Consider the following 16,134-nt stretch of genomic DNA (forward strand, 5'->3'; position numbering starts at 1 on the left):
ACCAGCGTTATCTGTGTATGCTATGGGGATGTCCATAAGCGATAAGCGAATAAAAAGGTGTGAATATTGTTCTCTTCGAGGTCTAGCAACAAAAACACTTGGTGGTTTTGCGTCGCGAAACAACTATGATCGTGTATGCTCGTTGGCTGGATGGTGGCACACTACGACGCTACTACCGAGCGATCTGCTGATTTGAATCATAGCGAACATGAAAGGAGTTATCTTAACACACTGTTTGTTGTCCACTCTGTTATTCAGTGTGTGTTATTCTAGTAAACTCTAATTTGAGTGATTTTTGTCTCGCCACCTAGGAGGAACACGAGGCACCTCTGAACGTATGCCTCGTACGACGCTCGCGCGATGGCGCAACCATCTCTTGATTTTTAGCTGTCGTGGACGTGTGTCGTCTGTATTTGTAATTGGTGTGTGTTTTCCTGCTATACTGGTGAAGCTCCTTTGCTCTGGTATTATCAACATTATTGCTTCAGGTACTGCATATTAGTTCATTCGCCTTCTGACAACTTAAATGTTGCTCCAAATCTCTAGCGGGCTATGTGATACGGTTTATTTGCATGGCTTTCATAGAATTGTCACATTAGCATTACACTTGTTTAGAGCACAGATTAAAAAAATTCACTGTCGCAGGGACCTATGTAGGTGGAAAATACGATATTCTAGCGAAGTTCAGGCTTGAATTATCAAAAGTGTTACGCAATCCGCTTACATCAGTGCAGCGCATGGTATATGGTACCGTCCATTCCTCTCTGCCGTGAGAAATTCATTCCAAGACGCTAGTAGCTTTTCTTCAGGTGCCTACTATGGCAAAACATTGCAAATGTCATTCAAAGCAGACGACACCGGCCAACACAGATGGCTGTAACGCGCTAGAATTTCAAAACGAGCTCGAAAGCTTCTATACTTCCACTTGAACAGACAGTTTCAACATTGCACTTCTGTTAAAACCGAACCATACGAAATACGCAGTGAATATATGCTTTTTCGTCACCGTATTTTGTACCTGTCCGTAGCGCACCTTCAGGGTACTCCATCAAAAATAGTCGTACGTATACATATACAGATTGTTCCAGTGCAGTAAGTAGTTTCATCACTGAAGCTGAACTACAACGTATATCCAAATAGGGAATTTCCCTTCTTGTATGATGCAGTAGCGTAGCGTTTTTTTTTTTGCTTTCTTTTTTTAATGTGTATTTTGAGTTTTTTTTTAATAGCAAACAGGCATCAGTCTGGCTGACAGTTCCTCTTTTTTTCTCCCCCCCCCCCCCCAGTAAAATAATCGAGAGGGCTTCTACGGGACTTTGCATGAGTGGGAGGATTTTACCTTCTTTCCCTTTCCCAAATGCACTAACAAATCAAGGTACGATTGGGGAGGAAGGTGTTGAACCTCGGAAACCCACCTTATCGATACGCCACTGTATGATCCCGCCGCTGTGTGGCTTTTTCGGCGACTGCCATATTTGTAATGAGTTGCAAAAAGCAGTGATGGCCAGTAGTTAACTACATGTAGTTAAACTACTAGTTAAACTACCTGATTGTAGTTAAAAAGTAGTTATCAACTACTTGCAGAAATGTAGTGGCAACTACTAGTTAAACTACTATTTTAAGTAGTTAACTACAGTAGTTAGGTTACTGAAGGCGCCAACTACTTCCGATTTTGCCGCAAGCTTTACGGCACGATTGTGCTTCCGACTTTTACCTTGAGCTACTTGTTTCATGAGAACGGAGGTGCAGAGCAATTGTGTCGTGCGTGTGTACTAAATCTTCACTTTTAATGCTTGTCTAGTGAAGCCTCATTTGCTGTGAAATAATTCTGCAACTTAGTTTGTCGCGTAGGCACAGAAAGAATCCCGCCACAAGCTTTGTATTTGACTATCGTAGCAATGGCTTGAGCCAAAGTTTATTATTGCTTGTGATTCATATTTAGCTGTCCAAGAACACTACAAGGGATTGGTGTTGGTGGACAACGTTAAGTAGTTATAGATGTAGTTAAACTACATTGCAGTAGTTCAAAAAGTAGTTTTAACTACTCCCTTGAAAAGTAGCTGAACTACTAGTTAAACTACTCAATCACAAAGTAGTTAGTAGTTATAGTTAAACTACTGTAGAAGTAGTTAGTGGCCATCACTGGCAAAAAGCACCTCTGCCAACACCAATTTTGACGTTTACCTCCACTATTCATTCATACGCACACCTCGATTAACAAGCAGTCACTGCCCATCACTGGCGGATACAAGGGGGTGGGGGCGATCGCCCCCCAAACGCCAGTTATACTTTGGAAACCCCTCCCCCCCCCCCCCCCAAAAAAAAAAAACTGTGGGTCTGGATCCGCCCCAACTGCCCATACCACGGTCATCTAATAACACTGTGCAGAATATAGTTGTGTCTGACACAAAGCAGATGCTTCTGCTGTTGAAGCTGCACATGTGTACAGGCTACACCGTAACCTTCGAAGCGAAACACAGTGCAGGATGAGTATCGCAGCATCAATGGATTGCATATATGAGTGTGCATTCTCTTATAATGCAATCCGTTGATGCTGCGATACTGAACCTGCACGGATTGCAGCATATAGGTGCACTAGAGGTGCATACTCTGCCCTTTCTTTTTTTCTTATTTTTTTTCTGCCAATAAATCCCCCCCCCCCTGCGGCACGTGCAGCATTTCACATCTTATGAGTAAATCTACATCGATTACCATTCTCTTATGCGTACATTTATCTATATATATATGTATGTGCGTACATTTACACAGATTAACGTATTCACGGTTTTACTGGACGAAAATATGCATTTGCTAGCTGACATGTCATACTTCGATAACAGTGCTGTCTGCCTCTTTCTTGCTGTTTTCACAAATCTCAAAAAGAGAGACCCATTGCAGCAAAGAACCGAAACCGACAGGCCAGCACTGAGCACGAACAGCTTTGTTTTATTTTCTTGTTTACAGGGCAGGCCCGCGTACAACCTAATCTGCACTGCAGCCCACAACGGCTATTTGTAGCTCACCCTTCTGCTCGTTGCCCATTCTGGACGCGATGACCCAACAGCCGTGTCTGATACATTTAGCGGCTCCATTAACATTGTTCCTACGATGCGCGTAGACGTTTGTCATAAACATCCCACTCGTTCCATTCATTTTCTGCTTTCCTCTTCGTGTTCTTGCCTCCGTCAGGAACTCTTTCTCCAAGGAGAGGTGGGCCACAAGCCATCGACCAATGAAAACGGGTAGTATCGTTTCCTGGAAGCGGCACCATGGCAACGGCATCTGCGATTGGTCGGCTCTTTTCTCAGCGCCACTTCCGCTCGTGCAGTGGTGAGCGTAGCGTACATCTGCTTGTGTTTTAGAATGCGATCGCCCTAGGCAGTGGCGAAAAAGAGTTTGCAAACTTTTATAGCAAGATGCAGTTGTTGTATTCTTTGATGTTCTTGCCAGCGATGATCCTGCTCAGGTTCCTGTTAACAGCGTTTCTGTCGTACACGAACGTCAACGCTGTCAACTGGCACGAATTCAAGGTAATGTAGGCCTCACTGGTTTTCCTCTTGTAGCAGACGACAGCATCCGTCTCTGGTTCGGAAAAAGTTGTCCCCTTACTTGCGTTTTCCGAAAAGTGGTTTCTGCTTTGATAAAACTGGGTTAGAACAGCAAGTGGGAAATAGAGCGTGAATTCGAACTTTTCACACTTTTCGTGGGAGCGCTGTGTGAAATTATCGTGAATGAACCGGATTTCCGTCGGGGTTGTCCGTGGTGTGCCGCGATTTTCTTTTCGCAGACGATTCCACGCTATGGCGGCATCCATGTGTGCCGCGCACAGTGCTTGCACATCGAAAACGATGCCTATCACTAGTGAGTGGCCTAGATTCAATAATTTATGCAGCAGAGGAGCGTAAATAAAAGACGGGTGTATCGCTACTCTTCCGCCGGTGAAAACCTATTTGTGTGTGTGTATACTCCAAACAGGTTTACGTGAACCTGACCCGGTTGGTGTCGTGACCTGGTCATCGCGATATAGATTAAAGGGGCTATGTGCCAATTGAAGTTGTGTCTCGCACACGTGTTCCCGAGTTTAAAAGGTCCCATCCTTTGTACTGTATTGGGGCAGCGACAATTCCAGGCTAACCTTTCCTTCCTTTTTTTTAAATAAACATATACCCGCCCCCCAGTCTCGTGAGTAGAGAAGCGACCGCACCCAAATTCCATGGCATAATATTGATAGTTTTTCGAGAAAAAATGTCAATAATCTCGAGATTAGTTATAAATTCGTAACCGATCCAATACGTTTAGTACTAATAAAAAACTTTGCTCCTTCGCGCTCAGGCCTAGCTCTTTCTTCCTTTCTTTTCTCTTTATTTCCTTCTTTTACTTTTTCTCTTTTTTTTTAGGCCGAGTTGGGGGGGTGTACATGGTTAGAAAATGACTTAGAAATCCGTCGGGCATTAATCGGATGCTTCTTTTTTTTTACATTTTTAAAACATATTCAGGATGAGAATCGATGACCGAGTTCGCGCATGGGTTGGAACGTTAGAGTTTCACGTGGTCAACGTTAGAAATTTTTCGTGCAATATGGAGTAGAGGACAAGATAAAACGAAGTACGCGGGGGTACACGAGGCGCTACGTCATTCTGAAATTTACTGACAAAACAGATAACGAGGAAACAAAGGAAAGGGACTAGTCGCACTTTCAACCTTTACTGTGCAAGTACCCCGTGTACTGTGTAATACTGTGTACTTCGAACCCGTCTCTGTCCTTTGTTCCTTTATCGCTATATGCCAGCAACTAGCAATACTGGAACGCATAAGTGGATCAGGGTACAGCTTCCCAGTTGCTCATGTTTTGCAGATATTTTGCTGAAGAAGGCATGAAAAGCGAGAGTAATATTAACGGATAAATTCCCCCTTTAATTTATCTCGGATAATACTCCGGTATGATGTCGTTATCTTGGCCGCTGTTGAAAACCACGGCCCCCACTCCAATATGACTGTATGAGCAACCAAGTCCGGTACAGTTGCCGATGTCATTGAAGCTGGTAATTTATTACCGGTATAAAGATGTCAAAAGAGCGACATTTTGAATAGACGGTGTCACTCACGAAATTCAAAGGCCCAGCTGCTAAGGAACACTCGGATGTGTATGTTCTGACAGAGCGAAATGAGTTTCGGGCCCATTCGCTGTAAAATTTGTTTGGATGCAGGCTGACATTGATGAAAGGAACGGTCTTTTCTTTTTCTTTTTCTTTTTCTTTTTTTTAAGTTATCCGACGTACCTCGTGACGAGTCCCATCCCAGTAGTCGATATTACTCGCTCTCAGTAAGACGTAAAACTTCCCCCATAACGTTTTCCTTCACATCCCCCTGATTAAAAAAAGAAAAGAAACTGGAAACATTTCCATTTACCATAGAAATCCTAAGGATTCCATCCTTATGATTTCAATGGGCCCGGCCCTTCCGGGCATACTGTCCCGTAGGTGAACTCCACGAAACTGCCTCGTTATTCTCTTCGGGGCAATAAAAAAGAAAATAATGAAAATTCATACTGGCTGCTTTTTCAGCGTCTAATGTAAAGTCTTGAGACACATTGCGGACATATTTAATATATTCGCGTGCCGGAATTCTCGTCGACACGGCAGCTGATTTGGAATTCGGCGAGCGCTTGCGTTTCTTTCTCTTGGGCTGATTGCGCAAAGTACGCTTTTGAGGACGACGATCTGTGTCATCCTCAGTCGAGATGAGGCCAGGGTATGTTGCAAAGCGAAATATTCCTGCCTTCATTTTACGAACGTTTCCAGCGAACAATATCGAGAAACAAGTTCTGTTTTCCGCCTCACGTGCCATTCATAGAAGCAGAGAAGGCTTAGGAACCCGGGTCTCTGTTAGACGTTGTCTGAGGGATTAGCAGGGACACGGGACAAAGTGGCTTACCTCCACTTTCTCTGTAAGGGAGCACATTGCTGGGTGGTGGTCCATTTGTAAAACAGTGTTTCTTACTCACGTGGGAGGGGCCAGTCCTGGGGGGTTGTAAGTAACTAAGCTGTTTACTTTTCATTCAGTAGTTAGAATACGTCGAGACTAACCGTGAAACGGGTACCATATTTTTTACCAGTCTGCATACTTGGTGACACCGCTATCGTGAACCTAGTGTTTGAGAAATCCTAGCTTTCCTTTTGAAAAACTTTTTTTTTTTTTTTGCCAACACCAACGTCAACGCGTTAGTATGAATGGACGTGTTTGGTAGGCGAATAGTAATTTTACGTCTAAAACGAACGCATCGTTTCAGCATATACAGAGTGCTTTTTTCTAGCTGCACTAGAGTCACTAAATAGTTGACTATTTAGTGACTATTTAGTTCACTATTTAGTGACTCTAGCTGCACCAAACTTCCCAACAAAAAGAATAATTGTATTCGGGCACTTTCAGTTTTGTCATTAGCTTACCCGATTTGGCGGCCATTGGGAGTAAGGTTGCTTGTACAGTGAGGCAGCGAATTAACGCGGATATTTTAATTAAGTAACAAATAAAATACTATGTGATGCTGCTGTACGGGGACAGTGACCTTGTCAAGTCACATTGTAACTTTTTGTCGCTGTCCCCGGTCAACTTTGTGACCAAATAAATTATTATTATTATTATTATTAAGTAGTTCTTAATCGAACTCTTTCAGGAAAATGTGAGATAGCATAATTGGTGGCAGTCATCATTTAAAGCAACCTTGTTTTTTTAAACTCCAGTAATAAGCACGCTATTGAGATATCCATTCCCAAGTTTCGCTATGCAAATGAGCCGAAACCGAAACCAAGCGCATCTCAGCCGCGTGGAGAGTCCTGAGTGTTCATTCTACGTCAGAGGGTCACGTGCTTTGGAGCGATAAAACTGATTGGAGTAGGCGCTGATCTGATCAGATAAGCTCGCGGAGGCCAAGCTCGAGTCTTTTCCTGCGCTTCTGATGTGCGTGATGTCGGTTTCAGCTCATTTGCATAGCAGAATTTGGCTATAGGGGGCTATATAAACATTTCGTTTGTATTGCGAAGCGTGACGAGTAGAGGCCTAAACACTTGGCTCTTCCTCAACAAGCTCACACTCGGCACAGTATAATAATAATAATAATAATACTTGGAAGAGCTGAGCGCAGTATCATCAACAGTTTCGAGACGTCTTTCATGCATATTCTTTGCATATACGTACTGATTTTCATTCGTCATTGTCCTCTTTTTTTTAAAATAGAATATCGAGTCCACATTGCGTTTGACTGCCTTTTGTTCTTTTTCTTGGGCAAAGTGCACCTCCCTATTGCCTTTTGCGGACGCATGGTAGAGCATAACATAAAAGAAAGAGTTACTGTTGGACATCTCAACTTCATCCCCCCTCACACAGCTAGTCATGGCAAACAGTATTTGCAATTAAAAGTACATTTCATGTCGCCACGCAACGTATCACGGCTGCAAAATACTCCTTGGTAACCTCCAACACTGGCAAGATATTAGAAAACTAGAATACAACTGTGAAATTGTCCGTCCAGCATGGTACGAACTTACTGTCAATAGGAGACATCCATTCTTCGGGTAATATTGATGGGGTACCTTTAAAGTACTTTTATCAACGTAATACCACGCTATGCCGTACCTTTTGTCTTTAGTAGACAGACGTTGTTAAGATTGTTTACTTAAATGAAGCGTTCTGAGTGAGAAGAGTGAAAATAAACAAATAGATGGGAAATTCGGGTCGGCTAGCTGTATAGTGAACAGTCGGCTGCCTCGGGCTGGCAGTGTTTGGTGGAAAGTACCCCAACAGCTTTCCGAGGGTACTTTCCACGTTCACGAAGCCAGCTCCTATATGCGAATGCAGATATCGACTCGTTATGGTGTTTCCAAAGTAGCCACGACGACGTTTTCAGGATGGTTCAGGGACGTGTTTGGTAGGCGAATTTTACAACTAAAACGAACACATCGTTTCAGCATATACAGAGTGCTTTTTTCTAGCTGCACCTAGAGTCACTAAATAGTTGACTATTTAGTGACTATTTAGTTCACTATTTAGTGACTCTAGCTGCACCACACTTTCAAACAGAAAGAATAATTGCTGTGAGCCATGGATGACATGGTTTACAAAAAGAGTACCTATACCAATCTCGCCAACAACTGCCGAAACACACTGAAAAAGTAAAAAAGAAGGCCCAATTTCATTTGAAAGAAAATTTAAGCACGAAAAACGTGTTCAACATGTAAGGACTTCGTCAAAGATCGATGAGAACTTTTTAAATTGCGTCCTCCGAAATACTGTTCTCCGCCACACAGTATTATAGTTAGAAAGCTGCACCTGACAGACTGGATGTAATAAGCGCCGGCTCTCCATCTCACGCACTCGTATATACACCGCACACCTGATTAGAAAAACACTCGCCGTCACGCAGAGGGCGCAGTGTATTCGGTTTGGAAGCGACATTCCAATATAGGATTTTATATTCCATTTGGAATTGGGAAAACTCCCAACACTCGGGACATGGAATAAACCCACCCTGAGCGAGATCACGGAGTTTTTCATTCGCTATCCCGGTGCGGGTACCACAGCGTTGATATAAAGGAAATGCGTCGAAAAAATACACGTTAGCCGCTTGAGACGAGTGGTCGTGTGAGAAGGTGGATTTCTGTCGGTGATCATACCGAAGGAAAGCTTATGAATACTGTCACCCTTGAAACAGAGGTCGTACGGCTTCAAACATCTAGGCTCGCTCGGTATATCACAAACTGTCTCCACGTATTTATGTGTATCATTGTCTTCGCATATGAGTGGCAGTGTAGCAACATTGTTTTTCCCTCTGTTTTCCTCGTGCAGAAAAAGCAGCTGAAGGTAACACTCGTTCCTCTTACTCTGCTCTCGGTGATGACCAGTGACTTGTTGTCTAGTGGCCTCGTGATATCCGACCGGTGAGTGCCGAGAGCTTGCATGGACTCGCCAAGGTACTCGATGAAGACAGGGAAGACTTCAACGCCACCCTCGACAAGATCCTCATCCCCAGGGTTGTCGGTACTGTAGGAAGTCGTCAGGTTCGAGAGGTACGATGGCGGACAATGACGTCGAGGGAGGCGAAACCCGCATTGTGGTTTCCTCCATCGACACGCTTCTTGTTTACGTGGCGAGAGAAGTTTGAATGCTCAAAAGGGACATAGCACTCTATCGTCTGCTGTGTCCTTGTGCGCGCTGGGACTTCTTTGGATTTGCGACAAGCACCACAAGTATAGGGCAGATGAAGTGTCCCTCGAGCCGTCCGAGAAATGAAACGTCGTGAACGGCGTCGTTTCTGGACTTATCCCTAGCGAGAGACGAAAGCAAGTGGTGCGCGTTGAAGCCTGATAAGGGCGCTTGGGGTGCTTTCTCCAAGGAACTCCCCTAGGTAGTTCCTAGGGCTATGTGGACGACTGCAAAACCTAGCGCTGACGGCAGTTTCCCACTGAATGGCAGCTTTGGGGTCTTTACCTGGTGTTTGTCAAAAAATCCTCCTATCTTCCGCCTTAGAACATTTAATTTGAACTCTTCCCAAGGTTTAAACCGTAGTGACACAAGATCTGACACTCTCGAAAATACGTCATCCATCATTGGACGCTTTTTTATATTTTTTTCAGTACATAGTGGAATCCATGAGAGATCTAGGATGGGACGTCCAAGAAGACGCGTTCGAAGCACGGACCCCTTATGGTCGCAAGAGATTTTCTAATGTCGTCGCCACCTTAGATCCGATGGCGTGTCGGCGGCTCGTCCTGGCTTGCCATTATGACTCCAAGGCAAGCTCACTCTAAGTACTTCCATTTATTTAGCGATAACTACTATGTTACAAATTTCAATGGGCATATGTGTTGTAGGAGAATGTGTTAACTGTCGGTATAAATGGTCGCGGCCTATGTTTCGATGATCAACTGGCCAAGCGAAATGAGCCCCGTCATAGCTGTACAGTGCTGGACAAAAGTTTGCGGAACACGCTCCGACGCATTCCTTCCTCAGAGTGAAACGCTAGCAGCGAATGGGAACGTACGGACTTGCAAACACGTGACTGGGTTACCTATAGGCACATGTCTGTAAGTCCGTACGGCCCTATTCGCTACTGGCGTTTCACTCTGAGGAAGGAACGCGCCGGAGCGTGTTCCGTAAACTTTTGTCTAGCACTGTCACCACTGTGGCTAGAAAATATGAACCATTTGGTCAACGCGGTGTAACTTTGTTTTAGTTGCAAACAATTGATGTGAAAAACTTTCAGATTCATAGCGAGGGAACATTCCTGGGTGCGACAGACTCAGCCGTTCCTTGCGCGCAATTGATATACATCGCTAAGTCTCTGAATGATAAGCTCCAAAAGCAGAAGCAAAGGGTAAGATGAAGTTCCTCTCTATGTAATATGCACGGAATGTTCACTTTTAAAGGCGGTATGTCTCTGCCGTTGTGCGACGAGTATTTCAAAGAACGTCCAAATTTATAGTCGTGACGTCACCGTTTCCTGCTGTCGTCATCCCTCTAGAGGGTATACTGCCTTTGAAAAGGCGAAGCCGTCGCCGTAATGTCGGTCCGTCAAAGTTTGGTTTCGGTTTCCGTTCGCTGCCGTATGCTATTTTGGAGACTGTTTGCGTCGATAACGTGGGTATGGTACAGATAACATCCACACAATGTATGAACTTAGAAGCGCATCAAATCCGCGGCGAACAGGATGCGGGTGAAGGTCTGTACAATCGTCATCAGTGCCTACAAAATCCGCTAGCGAATGTGGCACTCCCCTTCGAGTGACGTCACGCTAATAAACCCTATTTTCCGAGCCACCAATTCGAGATGGAACGTGCCAACGACGCTTTAGCAAATGATGGGAAACGCATCGGATGCGGTTTCAGGGCTCGCGCACGCGTAGAGTACGCCGGAATCTCGTCTCGTACGCGTCTCGAGCGCGGTATGGGAAGTGACGTTCTGCAACGGCGGAGCCCACGCTTCCCAGTAATAGCGAGCTTTCTTGACGCATCAAGTTATCTAGACACTCAGCGAGCATAGCCACCGTGTTCTGTCAGTATCACTGTGTGTTACTCACGTTGTCCCATTTGATTTCAGCGCGATGGCCTGACGCTACAGCTTCTGTTCTTTGACGGCGAAGAAGCTTTCGTCGAATGGTCGTCGACAGATTCACTCTACGGGTCACGACATCTGGCGGAGAAGCTTCACACTCATCGCATTGGCCGCGAACAAAGGGAAACCCTTAACTGCACTACTGGCAATGAAATAGTTAACGAACTTGACCGTATGGTACGCTATTTCGACTGACGATCCGCATGGTAACCCTGATAGTACAATCTTCGTTGTAACAATAGCCCTGTTAGTGCGATAGCTTTTTCAAAGAGATTCCTCGCAGGCAACTACGGCTTTCTACATGGAGTCAATCGATTCGTTTGCTTGATTCTGCAGGAAGTGATGGTACTGTTAGACCTCATTGGAACAGCCAATCCAAAGTTTTACAGCTACTTCGGTGACACACAAAGCCTCTTTTCACGATTGGTGCAAATAGGTACGTGCTTGGATCTCTCGGGAGAGACAAAATAGACACGTAACAAACTAAGCTACGCACGTTAGTACACCTGGCACCGTCAGATTTGACTAACACTCAGTCAGTCAACTACGTCGTCCAGTTTGACAATATTGTTTGAAATGAATTTGGCATTATCAGTATTTTAGATTGTAACATATTACCCCTGATGATGAAACTTTCCAATCATCGTTAAAACGGAGTTGTAACATTACGCAGAACAACGATTGAACGACGATGGAATGATGGAAACGAGAGGCCGCACACGCTACTTTCAAGACAGTTCCAAGTTCGGATTTGTAGAGGATGACCACATTCCATTTTTAAAAAGAGGTAACGAATCTTTTCCACATACGGTTTCGATTCTAGAAGTCGTTCTCGCAACAGTCCGCGTATAACGATCTCCGTTATAAGTGTGATCCCGATAATACGATCGTAACAGTGCTATCTGTCAGAGATAAGAACGCGAGGCCTGCAGTGCACCCTTATGTAATGCATTCTTATATAACGCAGGTGTTCCCATCGTGCATCTAATTCCGAATCCATTCCCGAGCGTCTGGCACACCCTAGCGGACAACAGAGAGAACCTACATCATCCAACGATCGCCAACTTGAACAAAGTCTTCAAAGTGTTTGTTGCTGAATATCTGAGCCTCTAACGGGGTTATCAAGGTCGTCAACGATTAAAGAACGTGATATGTATAACCTCTGTTTATTTGAGGTTAGGAAACGAATTAAATGGATTTTTAGTTGTGGTTCGTTCGGAGCGTTTTGAAACTATCTTCGTTTCGATACACTCGCACGTTTTTGTTCATACGCACCAGCTCGGCATTACAGCAGCAGGACTCGCGTGAGCGATGGCCACCAAATGGTGTTTGTTAGATGGTGGTGGTGTCAGACGACCCTCACCAAGTGGCGAGAAATGGAATTCCCACTCCTGCGCCATTTTACGCCAAATGAGATTTCCTGAGCCATCCCGATAAAAATCAGATATTGCGCCAAGTCTTCCAAAACTAGCCGCGAGGAGTTGCTCATTGGGTGTACATACACAAGGACACATACACTGATCGGCTTCGTTGGGACATTCACACGAAACGTTTCCAACCCGCTGTCTATTCTTCTGTAGGCTTTTTACGCATTGCCAAGGTAGGCGTTGTAACCAAACGTGAGCACACGCTGATTGCGCAAGTTTGTCGCGCGCAATGCCGTTCCACGAAGTCAATCTACCTACATGTGCGCTTCTGTGCTGCTGAGAACGCGTAATGCCACGTGATTTTATTTGAAACATCAATTGCCGCACAGCAGTTGCAAAGCGGGACCTAGAAGTACATGTGCCTGCTGTAAGGGAAACGGCGATGTTTGACGTCACGCGAAACCGAAGCAAGGGTAGTACTGCTGTCGAAGTACTCCGGAAATTTATATTTGGATGCTCCAGAATGCACATTTCTCTGCTCCAAAGTGCTCCAGGCTCCAAGCTGCATATTTCCATGCTTCAAATTACATTTTCGGAGTAGCGCCACTGAATGTCGGAAAATATGCGATCTGTTTGGGCGCGCCTTCTTCGAGAGCAGCTCCGTATTTTATATCCTTCTTTGAAGCGGCACAAACGCTTGCCAAGTTCGTCCTCTCGCTCCCACAGTGCAACCTCTCAGTGTGTGCAACTATGTTGTGTTTCACAAAATAAGCGCGAGAGGGCCTTGTCCAACTGTGACGTCATGGGAAAGGCCACAGACGTGAAAAAAGAAAAGAAAAACGTATAGAAGCGTTGGCAACCATGGCGTTGTTGCCACGGCAACACTTGTTTGTAAATGTTACCCAGCATGGCGGGTTACAACTTGCGGCCGGAAACCGGCAAGAGGTAAAGGGACTCCGTTTGTTGCATATACATTGATGAAATATATGTTAGCCTGTAGAAGCCTGTTAGCCTGACGAAGAAGCTAGCCTGTCGTCTATAGTGGAAATATTGGGTACCTGAGGGAAATGTTGCCAACTACAGTTAGCCTATTTACCTGCAGGGGAGTCAAAAGCTATTTTTTTTGTCTCCTCCAATGTCTGTCGTGTCATTCGACGGTCAAACTTCGCTACTGAACGAGCTTCCAAGCTCCATGTATTCCCAGCAATATCGCCCGATAACAGCCTGTCATGCCCAGCTCCAACTACAGTTCCACGCTAGAATTTTGTCGTGCTGCTCGGGGTACTTGTTGGGCAGAAACGCACCCGCATGACATTACATGGTACATAGAGCTGAGAGATTAAACGCGTCCCCTTATCAGATAACGAGGCCCCAAAAGAAGGAGGAGACTTTATATGCCAGAATTGACAGTCGAAAGGGAAGTAGTATACACATTGCGGGAGGAAGACCTCTGGAAGGCCTGCATGTTGTTGTTGCTCTATGTAGAGAAGAGCATGGTGTACCCGCGGAGGGTACACCGGGACGCACCCACAATTACTTCGCAGATTTTCCCGGCACGCTGCGAAAGACTGCCTACACACTTTGCTAGCAGAGGAGCTCGAAAACCGTGTCTACAACTGCGAAGCAATTCCCGACTGGACTAAGGCTCTGTCTACAAAAGTATGCCAGCGACTACAAGGTACCCGCTTTCTTCCAAAACATTCCGCTTCATTCGACGGCATTTCAGATTTAGGCTTCGAAAGGTACAAGTACGTCGTCCAGGTAGTCATCGGGGAACACCGGGGGGAAGGATTTAGGTAAGTTCATAGAAAGACAGGGCAAAGATCACCCTGGTTTCACCTCCGCTGTCACGGGGTTTTGCTCGGACATTTGGAGACAAATATCTGTTCCCTGTGAAGTTGTCCCAAGACTAACGATTCTGACACGTGGCAAGCACGAAATACAGGTGCCATACGGGCCCGTAGAATAATAGGAAAATAAAAAAAGCTTAGCTTACAATAATGTGCGCGAACTCGCAACTCATTCTCGTTATAGTAGACTATAAATGGAATAAATCAAGAGCGTCTAATGGTTTCCTTTTTTTTTGGGGGGGGGGGGGCACCACAAGAAATGCATATAAGTACGTTTGCAGAGCTACTGCATAGGCATATAGTTATCTTAACCGGGTATCCGCACGAACGACTTTTATCTGGCGAGATGTCGGCATCGGAGAGTGAAGGGGAAAGCACATGCCAAGAGCATCCGAACGAGAAGTTGCTCAAAAACGCGACGGAGGAGTACACGAGAAGACGAGACGTCGATCACGTGCAGCCAACAAAATAGGACGCCGCCACTGTCGCCCTCGCATCTCCGCCGAGATCTCGGCCCAAAAAGTCACTCGTGCGAACCCGTCTTGAGGGTCTTGGTCGCGAGGGTCGAAACGTGTGGGAACATCGCCGGAAATAGTTCAGTGTCAAAATTACCACATCACCAATAAATAGGTATTTACGCAACATACATAGGCACAGCGCAACGTAAATACGCCAAGTGACAATGGTAGATGTACCTTCGTGCAATGGTGGGACCACCAAAGGCGAGACACTGCCAACTCCGTGGGAATGTTCTCACCTTCTTCGGTCATGGCGGCACGTGCGGCATCGCATTGTGTGCGACGCCATTCACGAGCAGCAGCGGCGCGCTGCGATTTACACCCTGGTTTATTTCCCTCTCCCTGCGTTGCGACTGACTACCATGCCGGCCAGTGGCGGCGCTGCAGGTGGTCTGATGTCATTGGCGGCATCCGCTATACCACGTGATGTTGTGGCGTTAGTTCGTTTCTGCTACGCTCGCCACACGATATAAGAATTGTACACCCCACTAACAACGTGGTCTTGTCTCTACGGCGTGAGCACAAAACCGCAACGCAGCGACACGATATTGTGTTAGGAATCCACATGGACAGCGATGTATTGTCATGCCGGTGATTATTAGAAAACTACGAAGAGTACATGAACTGAAATTAGCCGATTTTGATAGGAAGATTATACGAGGTATGCTGATCCAACACGGCAGTGGCAACTGACCTGTCCGGCCACCTGCAGGTGGCGTTATGCTGGTCGCTCGCCTTGGGCCGACTTCATAGAGAACTGTGCGCAGCGAGAGGAATGTGTTCAACTCTGTACAATTTTACAGAATGTCCTGCCGTTGCCTGTGGGACTCTGACACCGATGGCTACGTGTCCGAGTTTTTCAGCAATGTAAGATGCGTTTCTCGAATGCAGATTCCTTACGCCATTTCTTTCAGGACACCCTCTTCTGCGTCTGCCTAGTACTGGCTGCATACTACTACTGATGGCGAGGATATTGGACACCATCGTTACCCACGGTGGGGACAAGTATAGCCATATCTAACTAATAGACGACAATCTACCCTCGAGAACTCGGTATCAGCAACAACAGATAAATTAATGATGATGAATGGGGAAATTCGCCACATGAGGTGCCAATGCCCCAGGGCACAATGAACAGGATGAGATGTGTTCTGCTGATGATGAACAACTCGGTATCGATCAACCCGAGATTGGGAATAATGCGAAAGGTCTCTATGCGGGCGGCTTATATATCTTTTATGAAAATACATAAACCTTTTTCTGCTCATACTTTGGCTATTCCTGTTACTGTGG

General features: G+C 45.5%; 2 protein-coding genes across 5 annotated transcripts; both read left to right on the forward strand.

Annotated features, from left to right (window-relative positions):
• The first annotated feature begins 381 nt into the window (after positions 1 to 381).
• Positions 382 to 12,315, forward strand: LOC135397333 (glutaminyl-peptide cyclotransferase-like). 3 transcript variants are annotated; one of them, XM_064628856.1, is made up of 11 exons: positions 382 to 488; positions 3,190 to 3,330; positions 3,451 to 3,530; positions 8,842 to 8,856; positions 8,913 to 9,062; positions 9,630 to 9,788; positions 10,259 to 10,369; positions 11,092 to 11,283; positions 11,443 to 11,542; positions 11,780 to 11,893; positions 12,074 to 12,315. In XM_064628856.1, exons 2-11 carry the CDS (start codon positions 3,270 to 3,272, stop codon positions 12,217 to 12,219), a joined length of 1,128 nt encoding a protein of 375 aa, XP_064484926.1. In that variant the 5' UTR covers positions 382 to 488; positions 3,190 to 3,269; the 3' UTR covers positions 12,220 to 12,315. The 3 variants fall into 3 exon arrangements, with proteins under 3 accessions (XP_064484926.1, XP_064484929.1, XP_064484928.1); XM_064628858.1 differs by having other exon boundaries at positions 448 to 464; XM_064628859.1 differs by lacking the exon at positions 8,842 to 8,856.
• Positions 12,316 to 12,404: 89 nt separating this feature from the next.
• LOC135397335 (dynein light chain Tctex-type protein 2B-like) lies at positions 12,405 to 16,058 on the forward strand. Of its 2 annotated transcripts, XM_064628863.1 has the most exons (5): positions 12,405 to 13,418; positions 14,018 to 14,151; positions 14,200 to 14,269; positions 15,645 to 15,708; positions 15,756 to 16,058. In XM_064628863.1, exons 1-5 carry the CDS (start codon positions 13,369 to 13,371, stop codon positions 15,801 to 15,803), a joined length of 366 nt encoding a protein of 121 aa, XP_064484933.1. In that variant the 5' UTR covers positions 12,405 to 13,368; the 3' UTR covers positions 15,804 to 16,058. The 2 variants fall into 2 exon arrangements, with proteins under 2 accessions (XP_064484933.1, XP_064484932.1); XM_064628862.1 differs by having other exon boundaries at positions 14,018 to 14,269.
• Positions 16,059 to 16,134: the final 76 nt, after the last annotated feature.

The sequence above is a fragment of the Ornithodoros turicata genome, chromosome 6 (genome assembly GCF_037126465.1).
Source record: "Ornithodoros turicata isolate Travis chromosome 6, ASM3712646v1, whole genome shotgun sequence".
Taxonomy (NCBI): domain Eukaryota; kingdom Metazoa; phylum Arthropoda; class Arachnida; order Ixodida; family Argasidae; genus Ornithodoros; species Ornithodoros turicata.